Genomic DNA, 16,448 nt, shown 5'->3' on the forward strand with positions numbered 1-16,448 from the left:
AATTAAACAAATTTAACATAATTAAATTAAACAAATTTAAAATAATTTTGAACGAAGAGGTAGTTAGAAGGTAAGGTTAAACAAGACGAAACGATTCAGGGGCATTTTACAACACAGCCTTCATTTCAGGCTGCAGTGTAGAGTGTTCTTTGAGATCAGGTATGGTGGGGCAGCTAGCCCTGCCTTTCTATGGCAGCGGCGGAACACAACCTCTTTCTTTCTGCACTAACACTGCCTCGCCACCACAGCCCACTCTAAGTAATTAAATCAGTCCTTTGTACTTACCGTATTCTCCTCTAGTGACGGTACTAGATCTGATTATATGCTTCATGCATATTCAAAGTACCGCACTGACAGCCCTTTAATGAGCTCTTACTTAATCAGTATGAACAATGTTCATCTTGTTCTTTTTTTCCTCGTGCATTAGAGCTAGGAACAGTTGGGAAAAATGAAACATCCAGCATTCATTTGAAAAATATATTGTACTTTGAAAAGTGTCTAAGCTGAGGAAGTTGCATTCTGCCCTTTAAAAGTCTGATGGACAAATTGGATTACTAGTATTGGATTAAATAACAAATGGTTAGAGGAGAAATGAGAAAAGCTCGCTGTGATCAGGGGCTTTAATATTTTTTGTTGCTTATAAAGCTAAAGGGGTCTTTAACCAGTTATTAAAGTCAGGATTAATTTGTAATGGTTCAACTTGCTGGCTTTTAAAAGCTTTTAAATTTAAAATTTTTAAATCCCTATAAACAATAGTGTAGGAATATGTTAAAAGAAACTTTAATTTTTTATTATTGGGCTGACTGTAGATTTCATCACTGTATACTACCTTAGATAAGGATTAGTGATATAGAATTGATTTATGTTTTTTTCAATGACAAGAAATGAGCTGTGTAAGTGTGTCTTTAAATATTTGCTAGGCTTGCTTCCTTTTGAAATATAAGGTTCTTTTATTATTAGTTATTTCCTAAGAATTATGGGGATATCTTTGGTTCTTACCTGGAGATACAGACATGAATTAAAGAGAAAATAACACAGTTCCACATCGATATTGTTTAACTCAGGAAGCAGTGTTCCATTGAAGAAAATGATGCCAGTGTCAGAGAAGGCTGGCCGCGTCTGGCGTGGCCTGAAAGCCTCAATTATAGGTTAAGTGAAACTCAAAACAAAGTTTTCATATGTCTGTATCTTTAGAAGCCACATGAATTATGAACACCAGAATTGGGTCTTTAATCAGAAAATGAGATATCATAAAATCTACACCTATTAATATTACACACATGTGTCATTTCACTGATCAAAACGCTTTCATGGGGAACAATTGGCCCTTTTCCAAACTGCAAGCTTTTTCTCAGCTTTTTCTTTTTACTCTTTCTTCTTTTGTTGCTACCCAGGGATTTGTGCCTATCGCAGCCTGTATCACATGACCAGTGTCAAGACATCACATGGTCCAAAGTGAATACAAAACCAGCTACCCTAAAGGAGAGATTAAAAATACTGTAAAACAATAAAGACTTTTGTTCACACTCTGAAAGAATCTATCTTAAGTCGGCGTCACACATTGAGTTTTAACAAGATGTAGTGATGGTGGACATCCTCGCTGTTCTCCCTAACGACAGGCAGCGTACTCGGAAGCTAGTGCAAGATCCTGTGCACAGGGATCTGCTGTTGATATTTTAAAACATTCTTTAAATTTGTATTACTATGGAAATAGTTTAATTATGGCATTTCCATAATTTATAAAGTAAATACTCAGACAACATGACAAGATACACAATAGGTTATTATATACTATCACTTCACTGAGGTAAAAGAAGTTTGTGCCTGTGTCTGATGGCCATGACAGTCTGTGGTTCAGGAGAGTGTGTCTGTGACAGTACCTGCTTCTGGAGAGGAGGGGCTCTGAGATGAGGAGCGTGGGTGCGGAAAGGAGCCTCTTTAGATAGCTGTACCTGTGTGTTGATGGAGATCTGTAAAGAGACTCAGCGGGCACTGTCACACTGGGAAGGAACAGTCTTCAGGCTAGGCTCCACAGGGATATGTAGCTCCTTATTAGGTCTTTTAATTTACCCCATGAATGTTGTGCAGAAATGTAACTGTTCATATTAAATAATGGATTAGCAAAGTAATAAAACAACCATGGGTGGAACTTGGGAGAAAAGGTTAAAGGATTACAAATTTGACTTGGTATAATTTAAAAGGAAAGAAATATGCCCCCTCCCTCCAAGAAAAGGTATTTTTCGTATTTTCCTTCAGAACACTTGGGACCTTGGGACCTGCACGTTGCTGTATACAGTCAGTGTCAGGGCTGTGCTGTGCTGTGTCACAGTCCTGTGTAGAAGCAGTGACAGGGACGACTGACTGATGTAAACTGTCTGCACTGGAGTTGCTTCACAGTCTAGACAGAGACTCTCATCAGTGAAAGGCTACAGGAGCTGTAGGTCTTGTCTTTACAGTGCAGGTAATAAACTGTAGGTACTGCGTCTTGTTAGAGTCAGCAGTTTCTGAGTGGGCTATACACAGATGGCATCTTACTTTCCGGGAGGAAAATGGGAAAGGAAGTTTCCACGCCATCTCTGGGCTTCTCTGCTCTCCCTGGTAATCTTACAATTCTTGTAATAATTTTTTAGTTTTGAAAAAACTCGGGACCATATGTCTGTCAGCACCCCGAGTTCCTCGTTGAAACATAATAGCAAATGAGGCTCTCGGAAGGATTTAAAAGGTGGCACATTTTGTTGACGGTACTTAGTGTTAATGTGATCCACAGGTGAGTTCAGGGGGCTGAAATGCACTCTGCACAAATACCAGCTCTGGAGGGTTGGCTGCTGTGTGTGTAAAACTGATTCTGCTTCCAGGTCTTGGACTTAAGTCTTGTAAGCAAGAGACTATATTGTTATATAACTACTATATTGCTAACACTGGAGCTGCTGAAAGATGTTTTTAAGTTAAAAAGTTGTGCTGAAGTGTTCTTTAGCATTTGGGCGTCACATAACACACTCTTTCTCATCCGCAGGAAGGAACACAGAAGAGGAGGAGGCCGTGATGCAGGAGTGGTTCATGCTGGTCAATAAGAAAAATGCCCTCATCAGGAGGATGAACCAGCTCTCCCTGCTGTGAGTGCTCCACCACACACTGGCCATCTCAGGCTGGCGGTGCCTTCCTTGGGGGTTAATATTTACTGAGCTTAATCCTTTTTTTCTTTCCTTAGAAAGCCAGCATATAAAAATGTTCATCTGAAAAGTAAGAATTTGCAGGTGGACTGATAAGACACTGGGGAAAACATGTTTTCTAAAGTCAAGGAATAAGTAACCATTTTGTGTATGAATTAGTTTTAAATCTTTATTTATTGTGTGTCCATGTGTATACACACATGAATGTGCAAACTGTCGTGCAAGTGTGGAGGTCAGAGACAGCTTTGTGGAGTCAGCTCCCTCCTTCCACTTTTGTGGGTTCTGGGGAACCCATTCGGGTTGTCAGGCCTAAGGCCGGACCTTTACCTGAGGCGCATTCCCAGCCCCCAAACGTTTTGCTTAAGAAATAAATCCTTAGTGCAGAAGAGGATTAGCTTTCACTTGGGACTAGAGGAGAACCCTCAAGGAAAGTAAAACTGAAGTTTGTTTTCTGAATACTAAGTTAAAAAACGAAATTCTTTTTTAAGGAAAAAAATACATTGGTTATCTATAGGTGATGTTAATATAAGCTTTGGGATAAGAGCTCAGTTACCTAACAGGGACTTTCTTATGAGTGTGGTGGCTGAGGTTCCATGGAGACGAGGCCGGAGGCAAATGTCTGTGTCTCAACACCTAGTTCATGGTAGAAGTTAGTGTTCACTCTTCCTTCTCACCAGCTGGCTGTGTTCCTACAGGGTGCCTGTGTTATGCACCGGTTTACCATGCTTTCACTGGAATGTAAAACCCCAATTTTGTAACTTCTACCTTGCCTGAACCTGGAAGAGGGTATCATGAGAACTTTGTCCGTGTATTCGGTATTCTCTCTGGTAGTACACGTGTGTTTCTTCTTTTCACGTGACGTTTTCAATAAAAGAGTACTTATTGTGAGCTATGAGTATTTTACAATAGGTCCTTATACCTGACCCTTAAAACAAGCAGCACTTAGGAGTGGGACTGCTCGCCTTCGCAGTCTACCTCTGTGTCGTTCAGAGCAACGGGAGAAAACTGAAACACTGGAAGCTTTCAAGTGAGGAAGGGGTTCAGTCTCTATGTCATTCGTTTGAGTGGCTTAAAGTTAAATAGAAAAGTCAGTTATGACCCCTAAAATCAATGTAAACTAAAGGTTCTTTTAAGTGTTTAATGATTTAGTAATTAGCATATTGATGAACTTTTTACAACTTGCCTAGGGAAAAAGAACATGACTTAGAACGAAGATATGAGCTACTGAACCGGGAACTGCGGGCCATGCTAGCCATCGAAGGTGAGAGCTGTCTGGGGTGAGGGTGGGCATGCTAGCCATGGAAGGTGAGAGCTGTCTGGGGTGAGGGTGGGCATGCTAGCCATGGAAGGTGAGAGCTGTCTGGGGTGAGGGTGGGCATGCTAGCCATGGAAGGTGAGAGCTGTCTGGGTGAGGGTGGGCATGCTAGCCATGGAAGGTGAGAGCTGTCTGGGTGAGGGTGGCCATGCTAGCCATGGAAGGTGAGAGCTGTCTGGGTGAGGATGGCCATGCTAGCCATCGAAGGTGAGAGCTGTCTGGGTGAGGGTGGCCATGCTAGCCATGGAAGGTGAGAGCTGTCTGGGTGAGGATGGCCATGCTAGCCATCGAAAGTGAGAGCTGTCTGGGTGAGGGTGAGGGTGGCCATGCTAGCCATCGAAGGTGAGAGCTGTGTGGGGTGGGGGTGGCATGCTAGCCATCGAAGGTGAGAGCTGTGTGGGGTGGGGGCTGTGAGGTGTCAGCTGTGGGTGGAATTTAACAAGTGCTGTACACATCTGGTTTGACTAGGGCGGTTGTAATAGGTACCTACAGAAATTGCACATATGCCTTGGAGACAAAAACAATATTTTTTTAAAAAACAAGAAGTTAATTTAGATTCCTAATCATTATGTTTATTCTTAACAGAACAGAACTTCTGAGTTCATAAAAATAAATTTCTGTAAAATTTAAAATGTATGAGCTAATTGATTTTAGCTACTTTTTATTTATGTGCACTTTAAAGTTGTTTCCATGGGAGTTTTAGTAAAGATTTATTGTTCTGATTATTTATCATTAGGGTACTCTTATTCTAGTCTGTTTGCTTTTGTTTTTTGTTTTGTTGTTTTTATTTTATTTTAATTTATTTATTTAAACAGTGTCTCACTCTTTACCCTGGCTTAGCCTACAGCCTGGCCTAGAATTCAGTATGCAGCCCAGGCTGGTTCCCATCTCATGGAAGTCCTCCTGCCTCAGCTTTCCAAGTGCTGGGATTACAGGTGTAAGCCAGCCTCTTATGCTTCTTAACATTTCCCTCCTGCTAAGTAAATATTTGGGCAGTGATTGATGTAATAGAAAATTAACTGCTTGCTCCGATTTTGTTAGCCATTGAGATGAGTGGTGTAGAAATCCTGTGCACAGGTCACGGTGCGGGTGAGCCCCAGCTAGCCCAGGGTTAGCATTTACTACACATTTTCAAGTTCTGGAGTGTTTTATAATGCTCTTCTTATATCTTTCAGTTAAAAACGCCTTATAGTTCAAAGATTTTTGCTTAAAAGCTAATCCTTTGGGCTCTGTAAAATAGATCTTTTGTCTAATCAATGCAAATTGATTTTCCTGTTCTATATTGACCTCTTAACCCATTGACTGTCTGTGGTAATTCCGTTTTCACCTGATAAGGTACCTGATCCATAAGTCAATTCTAATTAGTTCGGAAACTAGAAATTCAAGTTTCTAAGTGAAAGTCAAGTGAAGACTTACATTCTTAAAATATTTTAAAATATATTATTCTAAAATAAGGCCTATTTATCAGTGACCTTGTATGTTATAGAAGCTTTACTTTAATTACTTTATATATGTAATCTCATTTGATAATATCACTGATAACATTTGTATATCTTCATTTAAAAACTCAATTTACTTTGCTTTTAAAAGCTTCACATAGCTGATTTCTTTCAAATGGCTAGCTGTATCAAATACCATCACTGTTACATTTTTTTAAATTATTTTAGAATTTTTGTGAAATTTGCCACTGAGATAAAATGCCCAAGTACACCAAATGGTATTTTTCCTTTAGATAAACTTTTCCTAGTTATAGTATGGTTCTAAAGGAGATCAGAAAGCTAAATAGTTGAAAAGTAGATGCAGCAGTTACTATATAAGTAGGATATATGTATAATGTATCTGTATATAATATATAACTCATTATACAGTATATTCTTTATAGATTCATTATACATTACAATCAATGCAAAGTAGTCTTAATTTGTTTTTATACCCATCGTCTTCTGTATAGAAGATAAATTGTCCCTAAAATACAGCTTTATACAGTATAATTGGCTCTTAGGGCAGAGATGAAATACTGTTTTTATTCCCCAAACCAGTATTACTACTAAATATGCATCTTATAACACCCTTACACATGGAGAATATCCCAGTTTCACTGGCCATCTGTATGTATAGGCTTAGAATCTACCATGTTTTCTGCCTGGGTTCTTACACAGAGGAACAGCGAAAGCATTTTTTTAAAAAACTTTAAATGCAACTATTAGTCTTTTGACTCTCCACCGCATCCTTTCCTCTCTAACACACAAGCATTTTAAATAGCATTTTCCTGTATGTGACTGTACCTCACATCTCTGTGTTGTCTTCCCATTCATGGAAAAGGGAGGGTCTTGAGGAAAGAACAGCCTGTTGATTACAAATAGAGACACTTAGAGATGCCGACCTCAGTAGCCTGAGCATGGACACATGTGTGCTTCAACCACCTTTTCAGATCCCAGAGCAAAACATGAGAGCAGACAGCAATAGTCCTGTGTTGTTTTCCTTCATTTACAAGTTCACTCCTCCTCCTCCAGCGTCTTGTCCTTAGTCATAGTTCTAACCAGAACCTTCCCAAGTGACTCTTGTGTTGAAGGCATGCACCAGCAGGGAGCAGAGAACAGTAACAGCCATGGCACACTCAACACTCACAGTGTGCTTTGAGAGCAAAATGTTCTAATAATACGAGTAATAATCAATCCATCCATTCTTCTGAGAACCCATAATCACTCTGACCCTGTCCTTCCTCTTTCCTGAGGGGTCACAGCCTGGGGTTGCTGCTCTGCTGAGCTCAACTGTAAGGCCCCCTCAAGCTAACAAACATCTTTCAGATACTTTTTCTAGTTTTTGTAGCTGTTGCTCCCGATTATTTAATGCTCCCTTGGGAAAGACAAATTCATTTCTGCACCCGTTGGGGCGGGCTTTTCAGAGAAGCCATGTTCATTTTCTGCACAAGAAATGGATCTTCACTAGGATTTGTACATCTTGATTTGTTCTTGGCTTAGAGCTTGAAGTGGGTGCTCTTCTAAAGGGATTTATGCATAGGTTCACTATTTTTGTAGTTATGGTTTATATGATAAGCTTTTTATATTTAAAATCAATATGTAATCCTGTGGAGGAGCTTATCCCCTAAAACCCCATTTGTAAATCTATCTGAGCTTTGTTACACAGCACTGCCACAGTCTTCCGTGGATTGATTAGGCTCCACAGTAGAATCCTATCAATGGCCTGTTCTGATGATGAGGCAGACTCCTTCAGGATTGCTAGTTGACTGGAACTAAAGATAAGACTTGACTGCAGTCCCCAATGTGCTCCTTACAAAACTAGTATTAATTTTCATCAAAGTGCCAGCCTTATTTATAGTGGCAAGTCTGAAGATTTTTACCAGAACTTTGGGTCTTTCTGTTACAGTGTTTATAGGTATTCCTTTTGCCCTTTCCCCATAGTAATTATCAACTTGAGCAAATAACTGGAATTGGGGCGTGAATAATTTGCCCTATATGTGAAGAAGAATTTTTTCCCAAATTAACAAGCATCTCGGTTAGATGGGCATCAACAGCATCTCCTCACTTCAACACCTTGGCTCTAATGCAGCATCAAACTTAATCTGTTTGTTGTGAGAGGCTGTGGCTTCTGTAGCAAGAGCATGCTGGAATCTTGAAATCAGCCAGAGCCCACACAGTAGGTTTGTCCAAGCTCAAGTTGCGCAGCTAGCTAGTCAGCAGTGACTGGGGCTGAAGGTGCACACTCCTTCATTCAGAACTACGTGTGATGCTTAAAAGGGGTTTTAAAACTTAAGCTTCACATACCGGCTAATCTTGATCAATTTTGAATTTAATGTTTTTAATGGTTAAAATAGCTTACTAATTTTTCAATTGTCATTCATATATATATATATACATATAAATAAAATGTTAGTATGTAAGTGTATATGTGCATATATAATATAATTCATTCCTACTATAGGAAAGAAAATAAAAAGAATATAGGTTTGTTAGTATAAAGGCTACTTATTGCCTTTATACCTATGTGCTCCGTATTTGACTATTAAGATATTAAACACAGTAATAACAGTTAATAGCAAAAACTTTGAATTTTCTGCTACAATATTTTAAATGCTAATATCAGTTAAATTCAACTCTCAACTGTTAAAAATTACCTAAATATTTTTCAGTTTTAAATGTGTTTCCAATAATGGAAAATGTTTTCATTGAGTCAGGAAAAACACTGAGATAAAAAATTTAATATTTCAGAGATTATTCAGCTTTCATCATTCAGATTGTTAAAATTTAATTTTCCAATGTTAATGAAATCCTGGCATTTAAAATAATTAAAGCATTTTTAAGTAGTCAAGTTAATTTAGTAAGAATTACGTATTTGTTATTAAATCATTTTCTTGGTTTAAGTTGAAATTTTTTAACTCACATTTTTGTGTGTGGATAAAATGTGCTTCCTGGTTGTAAACTTATCAAAATATTTTAAAGCAAAGAGTTATGCATCTTACATCTGCAATCAGAATTTCCTATTCATTAAAACTAATTTAATAAGTAAAATTTAGTCTTAATTTCAGGATCTTTTCCGGATTAATATTTCAAGAACTCCAACTACATAAAATGAGACTAAAATGGACTATCTTCAGGGGCTGCTGTTGCAGTCTGTTGTTAGAGCCCTTGCTCTAGGGAGTAGGAGCAGCTTCAGGACAGAGGAGGGAGAAGCAGTTCCAGCATTCCTGGTCCAGAGGAAAACTGTAGTAGCTGTGGCTGCTCTGCACTTGGTTCATTGTTACAATCCAGACACAGCTCTCCTTCAGAGTCCTACCCTCTAGATGAGAGCATAGTCATAATCAGTCATCGAATGCGTTTCTGTTTGAGATGTTTTGTGTGGAGTGTGGTAATTAGCATGGTGTGTTTGAGCTCCTGGAATGAACAGTGATAAAACTGAGTGAACTAGCTTTTTCCAGCTTTGCTAACCTTTATTGCACGATGATGCATCTAATTTTTAATTTGTAAATACAAGATAGCATTCGCTATGGCACCATTTGCTTTCATAGAGCTGCTGAGCAGTTTGCTGTCTTGAATAAATTTTGCTCTGAAGAGGGGGGAGGGATTTGAACCAGCACATTCTTGGGTGGTTTGTGAAGACTCACATGGTAACCAGCGTAAGCATTGTTAGGTTTATCTGAATAAGCACCAGCCATGTGAGTTCTAACGTGATTGCCCAGGGCAATGGAGAGAGAAGAGAGAGCCCCGAAGGATTGCACTATTCTGGTTTTTGGAAAGTGTATTTGCTGGGGGAGGAGGCTCTAAGAGTCAGTGGCCAGGGTGCCTCCCCCCCTCCCCAAAGCTGGGGTCCTGTTTCCCTCCAGGTCCTCATTTGTTCTGCCATCTCCTCATCTTCTACTTCTTCTTTTCATTGTTTACCTTCCTAATGAGGGAGGCGGGGTAGACTGGGGCTTGATTGACAGCTACAAGCCCTTACAGTCTGGCCAGAGAGCAGTTGGCTTTGGTTTCAAAAGTGTTTTAAATGTTAGATTGTGGTCCTGTTTTTATCAAGTGAAACTGCTGCTCATCTGAAGGAAATTATCAAAGCTGAAAGGTTAGGCTATATATATATCACTGAGAACTAAACCTGGCATAAAAATGGCCACTCACCCTAGAAAAAGCCCTGCCCAGTGCATTTTCCGACCTTTAACATGGAGTTTCAAAAAGGGATATGTAATTTTTTTCCCTTTGCAAAAGTGCTTCGGTTTGAAGCCACCCAGCAAATGTCTCCAAGAGAAAACTGGCTGGGATGCGGTCGGGAGCTGCACTGTAATACTGCAGAGCAAATTTATTTTTTTACTTCAAAGAAAAATGCTAATTAGCCGATTCACTACTTTTAAAGTTATTGTGAAGCATATGGCGCCCAGTGTGAGATACATCCAACTGCTAAAATAGAGCGGGGAGGAAATTAGCGAAGAATGGGCTGTTTGGGGTGAGAGTGGGGGTGGGGAGGAGAGTAGGTTCTCAGGCAGATTCTCCAGCCCTTTCAGAAGGATTTTATCGCCCTTCTCTGCTTCCCCGCCTCCTCGTTTACCCACTCTCCTGCCCCAAGCCCTGGGCCAACCTCTTCTGGACTCCTGCTCCCCTCCCCCACTCCGCCTGAATTCAGGTGCCTGCCCCCCGCCTGGCCACCGACTCACACCTGGTTTCTAGCAGGCTCCTAACCTGCGGAACCAATCTTCAATAAGTATTTACAAAGTAGGGTTTGGGGCGTGAAACCCTGACCACCTCGGCCAAACTCCCCCAGCAAACACTTACTATTGGCCGAGTTAACGCAGTTTGCTGAGATTTTTGGAAACTGGATTAGGCGGGAAGGGGAGGGCAGGTTCCGAGTGCTCTGTGCCCTGGCGGGTGGTAACTGGCCTCCCGCCCCCTGCAGACTGGCAGAAGACCGAGGCCCAGAAGCGACGGGAACAGCTCCTGCTGGAGGAGCTAGTGGCCCTGGTGGACAAACGCGACGCCCTTGTCAGGGACCTGGACGCCCAGGAGAAGCAGTGAGTGGGGCTGTGGGGTGAGGTCTAGGGGAAGCCACCCGCCAAGGGAACAAGAAGTTTATAGAAAGTTCGTTTCGGGGATCTCAGTGGACAGGTGCCTTTGTGCCCCCATTGCCGCCGAGAATCCGGATAGCTTGCGTGTAGAGCGGGCTGCGCTCCCCTTCAGGAGGAAATATAATTCTGTCTTTCCTGTTTGTCTAACATCCAGGGCGGAAGAAGAAGATGAGCATTTGGAGCGAACTCTGGAACAAAACAAAGGCAAGATGGCCAAAAAGGAGGAGAAGTGTGCTCTTCAATAGCCTGCAGACCAGGGCTCTCTCCGCAGCTTAGGTCTCCAGGCCAGGGACAGACTGGTCGACTTAAAACTTTTTAACATTTTGTTTGACTGGATTGTACTTCCGGACCACCACCCCTTTTCCTCATCTCCAGATAATATACAAAACTCCAGATAGCGTTAAGGATTCTTTGTGAGTTAATCATGAAATCATTTTTGCAACCATGCGAAGTAGATTTGCATAGACACCTTGCGAATGACCAGTGATGGAGATGCTCGAGAAACTGTCCAAAAGGGGGGAAGGCTTCCCTCATCACTTCCCTTCTGTCTGGGCTGGGAGGAACATTTGAAACACGTTTGTTGTAGTATTGTTGGTAATAGCATAATGGCAGTGGGTGGGGGGGCAAAGGGGAATAAGAAAATGTCATGAATGTTTTTTTTCCAGTCCTGCCGTATGTAACACTGTTACCGGAATCCCATCGTTAGATCATATTCTGTATATTGACGAACCTGTGTTCCATTTGCCAGTGCGGTTTTCTGCAGCCGTTTGCATTTCACATAAAGATAATAAAGTTCCTCTCTGCTCTCCTCAGAAGATGGCCCTTTAAGGTAGCCTGAGATAAACCCTGGGCTTTGAAAGGTGAACTGTGAGAATGGCCCCAATAGCAGTGAGCAGTTTACAAAGACAGTTGTATCATCTTGATGATGCGCCATCTTTTTCTCTGAATAATTATTTATTACATCTTGCTTGGTTCCTACTTTCCGTTGGGGCTCAACATTGGCTCAAGAATGCTGTTAATATTTATTTCTGTATTGATGAAAGTCTGTCTTGGCACTACAAGTAAATCTCCAATTACATCTCTAGCATAGCACTGTGTTTTGTGAAAATGGTTATGTTTATTTATTACAATACTGAGTCATAAATTTTCAATAAAAGCCGAAACTTTCTTACCTTAAACCCTGCTATGTGTTTTCCTTGCCTTGAAAACTTAACTGAAGTTTGTGTGTCAGTAAGATTCTCCACGTGGAATCCGGCACAGGACAGTGGACTGTGTTTGGAACTGACAGGGGTCCACAGGAACTCCGCTCACATAGAATGCAAATTGCAAAGTCATTAGACACATTCTCAGAGGGTGTAAACTAGCCTGTCCTTTGGAAAGGGTCCTCTCTCTGCCAGAGCCCAGGAGACTTGTGTGCTTCCACGGCACTGGGGAAACACAGCGCATCATGATGGATTTTCCAGCGTTACTTTTAATTGCTTTGGAGTCCTGTGTCGAACTGTGTCCCACCGTAACCAGCAAGTCTGTAGGTGCTGAAACGAAAGGGAGGGGACTGTAGTTGGGGGAGGGGTTGTGCACATACACACGTCTTGGAGATGGAAGAGAAAGAAATATAACTATGTCTGTGCGCTGGGTAAAAATGGACTCTTCTGCTTCTACCCTGGGTGTCCGAACAAAGAAAGCCCGGCCGTCAACAAGTCCTGAAACTTGCGGAAAACACTGCCGTTTACTTTAGTCTCTCTCTCTCTCTCTCTCTCTCTCTCTCTCTCTCTCTCTCTCTCTCCCCCCCCTCCCTCTTTCCCTCTTTCCCTTCTCCCTCTCTCGGTGTCTCTTTGTCTATTTCTATCTCTCACACACACACACATATTCAGGCTCTTACTTCACTCGAAAAGCATGCTGCCATTTGCCATTTCCAATTACTCGTCTTTCAAAATGGTAAAAAACCTGCCACAGAATTCCTTGATGGCAAAGAATTGTTTCTTTTTCTTTCTGGAGAAAAGTTACTTGAACTATGTGAAATGGGGTCTTTGTCCTCTCAATGAGAAAGCAGAGCAGCAAGTCGCTGCTCTTTGGGGAAAATTCACAATTCCGAATCCAACCCAGGTAAACCGGTACTCGGAAATCCATCGCCCGGAGCATCCTGGGGCTCCGTTTAGGGTGGATTCGAGAAACCTTCCCTTTCCAGGGGCCTCTCCTTTCCCCAAGCCTCCCCAGATCTGCGAGGTGACAAAACTCCCCTAACCCTTAGATTTGCTAGTGATTGGGGGCCCCCTCCTGCTTGGTTCCCAGCCTCGCGGGGTTTCCCTTCTCCACAGCGCCCGAACGCCCCTCAGCGGCGGCGGAGCACGGACTGGGATCGCGGGATCGGGCCACAGCCGGGGAGTCGCGTTGCCAAAGCTCCGCACAGTGCCCGGTGACGGGTTCCCTAAGGCAGGCTAGCACCCAGCCCGCCCACGGACAGAGGAGACCCTGAAAACCCGCTCAGTGTGAAGAGGCAATGGGTCGGGGGTCGCGGCGAAGCAAGCGTTTGTGGCGAGCGGGTACAGAACTTTCTCCTGGCCGGGCGTCCAGGTCCCTACCCTACCCCAAGTGTTTCTACAATCTCTGCACTCTCCAGTGGGCACAAGGTCATTTGGTGCATCCAGGCTTGGGGCCGGCTCCTGGCTGGTGGGCCTTCCGCCGAGACAGCTTCCCTCTTCCTCCAACGCTGTTCCTGCTTTGCCCTGGCTGCACAACTACCCTTTGAGGGAACCGTCGAAGCTTCTAGACCAGCGGTCTCCAACCTGGACGTTTGCCTAGCAAAGACTGCCTCAACCCTCTGTGCTGAATTCTAAAAACTTTCATCTTGGTCTTGGTCTTACTCTCCCTCTTTTCCCTTCCCTTCTCTTCTCCCCTCCTGTCTCTCTCTGTGTCTCTCCGTCTCTCTCTCTCCTTCTCTCTGTCTCTCCTCCCCCACGCCCTCCGCCTCTCCTTTCTTCTTAATCCCAAGGTTTTACTGGATGAGCATTAAGGAAATTCGCCTGCAATTTGGGATTAGATAAATACTCTCATGGGGGGCAGGGAGGGTGTCCTTCTCACTCTAAACCTCCCACTTGCCCGAGAATGGAGGGGGACAGCATCAGGAACCGACAGCGACCGGCTCCCGCGCGGTGGGCCTTGGGGACCGCGCAGGCACATTCCAATGCGCACAGCCGCCCCACTTCGTCAACCTGACCCAGGGGAGGTTCCGCGACTGCCAACGAACCCGCCTTGAGGAGGCCAGAGTACCAGAGAGACCCAGCCAGAGCGTGAGCCCGGGGGCCCCAAGAGGGCCAAGGCAGGCTCACAGCCGGGAGGCCCGAACAGGGATGCCGCCAGTGCACACCCCAGGACGTCGACATTTTCGTGCCCGCCAAACTAGAACGCCCTAGTCCGCGCCATTCCCCGGAACAGGGGGCAGGAGTATATTTCGTTTCTTTCTTTAAACCTCAGCACAGTCCGGGTGGCTCTAAGCCTGACAGTCCGCCTTTGGGGCTACTCCTAGTGGGGACCTGGGAGCCTAAGGTGTGTGCTCGCTCTGGCCGCGCTCTGCTCTGCGCTGCTTCTTTTCCGCCCGAAGGTTTTATCTCTCTCCCTCTCGTTTCCCCCCTTTCCTCGCGTTCTTTTATTCTGCTTTCTCTTTCTCTCGCTTTTGTGAATGGGCCGCGGTGTCTTTGTTCTGGAGAGAAGCGCCCGTGTCGCTGACTTTTGTGAACCAGAGAGGGATCTTGTAAAACCTCCTTTTCTCCTCCGTGGTCCCCCGCTCACACCCCTCCTTCCCTGCCCCTTTGATTAGATGTTCCCTCATCGTTCAAAAAAAAATGTAATTTCGTTAGTCTGGCGGCCACTTTCTTTGAACATTAGCTCGCTTTCAGCTCCAACTTCAATTAGAAGGAGTTGATTTTGAGAGATCAACAAAAGAACCGACCAAAGCCTTATTAAAGGTCCTAAGAAGATCTCTCGGTCCTTTGAGAAGCAGTTAAGGAAACAGTGTGCTCCCCATCATATTCTGTTACCGTATTTTATTCGGACTCCAAAGAAAAGTGTCGCTTGGGGGAGGGGAGAAGCACTTTGATGAGCGGCAGTCGCGGCCCCTTTTCACTCAGCGGGCTCCCCCTTCCTTCTGGTCGCCCCGCGCCCGGTCAGCCATCGGAGCGGACGACGCGGCCTCGACACCGAGGTGCTCCCGTCTACAGTGCTCTCGGCGGCTCCCGAACTCACCCACGCACATACTTGGGCTCAAACTTTTTACCCGCCTGTTGGGGTGAGATTGGGAGCAGATACTAGGAAAGGGTACGAATACGGTCCCTTGTGTTCAGGAGGACATCCATTTAAAAGAATTGCCTTGCTCGTGGTTGGGTCGAAAACATTTTTTTTTCTCTCTCTCTCTCTCCCGCTTTGGAAAGTCCACACAGGTAGACGTCCTTAGCAAGTTTATTCGGCGGGGAACTGGGGTCTTCCAGTACGAACAATCCGGGGAAATAGTTTCCAAGAGGCTCCTCCCATAATAGGTAGAAAATGAAGTGAGGGGTCGGGGTCTGTGGCCACACCTTCCACCGAACTGTCCCCGGTTAGGTGGAGACGCGGAAGGACCGACCGGGTGTGAAAAAGAAAGTTTTCTATCAAAACCTCACGCCTAAGAAGTAAAATGTGGGGGGTTGGGTGGGGGTTGGGTCTGACTTCCAACGGTTCCAAAGAAGATTTAGGACTTGCAAACACCTTTGGTGGGGACCGGGAGCCCCGGGAGACGCGGAGCAGCTGGTAAGTGGCAGCGCCTCCCCTGCGGTCTCACCCAGGGCGCGGGAGTCCCGGGGTGCCCTGAACTGCACCCCTCCCAGCTCGACTCAGCTGCCCGCGCCCGTACGAGCAGCTCGCAGGTGGGGGACGCGGAAGGAAGAGGCTCTGGGGCCCAGGGCGCCCCAAAGAGAGCCAGGGGCCGGAGAGCCTCAAGTCCGCCGCCCGGGAAGCCTCGCGCCCACACCCGGGCTGCGAAGCCCGGCGGCGCGCGCGCCGTAAAGAACCGGTTATCCAGCACCTTTCTGCCACTCCTTCCTAGCGCGGCCAGGGCGAGAGGAGGGCGGGGGCCCCCAGGCGTGCCTCGGGACCCGGGGCCCCCTGTGCTCCCGCGACTCCAGCGCTGCCTTCGCCCTCCTCGACTCGCTCTGAGCGGAATTTGCCACCCGAGCCCGAGAGTTAGCGCGCGACCGGGGCGGGGCTGGCGCGCGGGGAGGGCGGGGGGTGGGGGCGGGGGAGGGCGGGGGCGCTCGGAGGTAACCCCGGCTCGCGCTGCCATTGCCCGGCTCCCTGTCACTCAGCCCGCTCTAGGCCCCCTATTGGCGGCCTAGCCCCGTTACGCACTCGCCTCGCGTTCACATACCCG

At 44.9% G+C, this 16,448-nt stretch overlaps 1 protein-coding gene across 9 annotated transcripts in view; it reads left to right on the forward strand.

Annotated features, from left to right (window-relative positions):
- Positions 1–12,221, forward strand: part of Ehbp1 (EH domain binding protein 1) — a 264,215-nt gene extending 251,994 nt beyond the window's left edge. For all 9 annotated transcript variants that reach the window (XM_041668953.1, XM_041668960.1, XM_041668952.1 and 6 more), the window contains 4 exons: positions 3,014–3,113; positions 4,358–4,431; positions 10,882–10,996; positions 11,205–12,221. In XM_041668953.1, coding sequence (XP_041524887.1) covers positions 3,014–3,113; positions 4,358–4,431; positions 10,882–10,996; positions 11,205–11,295 — 380 coding nt within the window. In that variant the 3' untranslated portion in view covers positions 11,296–12,221. The remainder of the gene's footprint in view (positions 1–3,013; positions 3,114–4,357; positions 4,432–10,881; positions 10,997–11,204) is intronic.
- The last annotated feature ends 4,227 nt before the right edge of the window (positions 12,222–16,448 follow it).

The sequence above is a fragment of the Microtus oregoni genome, unplaced genomic scaffold (assembly GCF_018167655.1).
Source record: "Microtus oregoni isolate MIOR12 unplaced genomic scaffold, Mior012 000019F_ref0000042, whole genome shotgun sequence".
NCBI lineage: Eukaryota > Metazoa > Chordata > Mammalia > Rodentia > Cricetidae > Microtus > Microtus oregoni.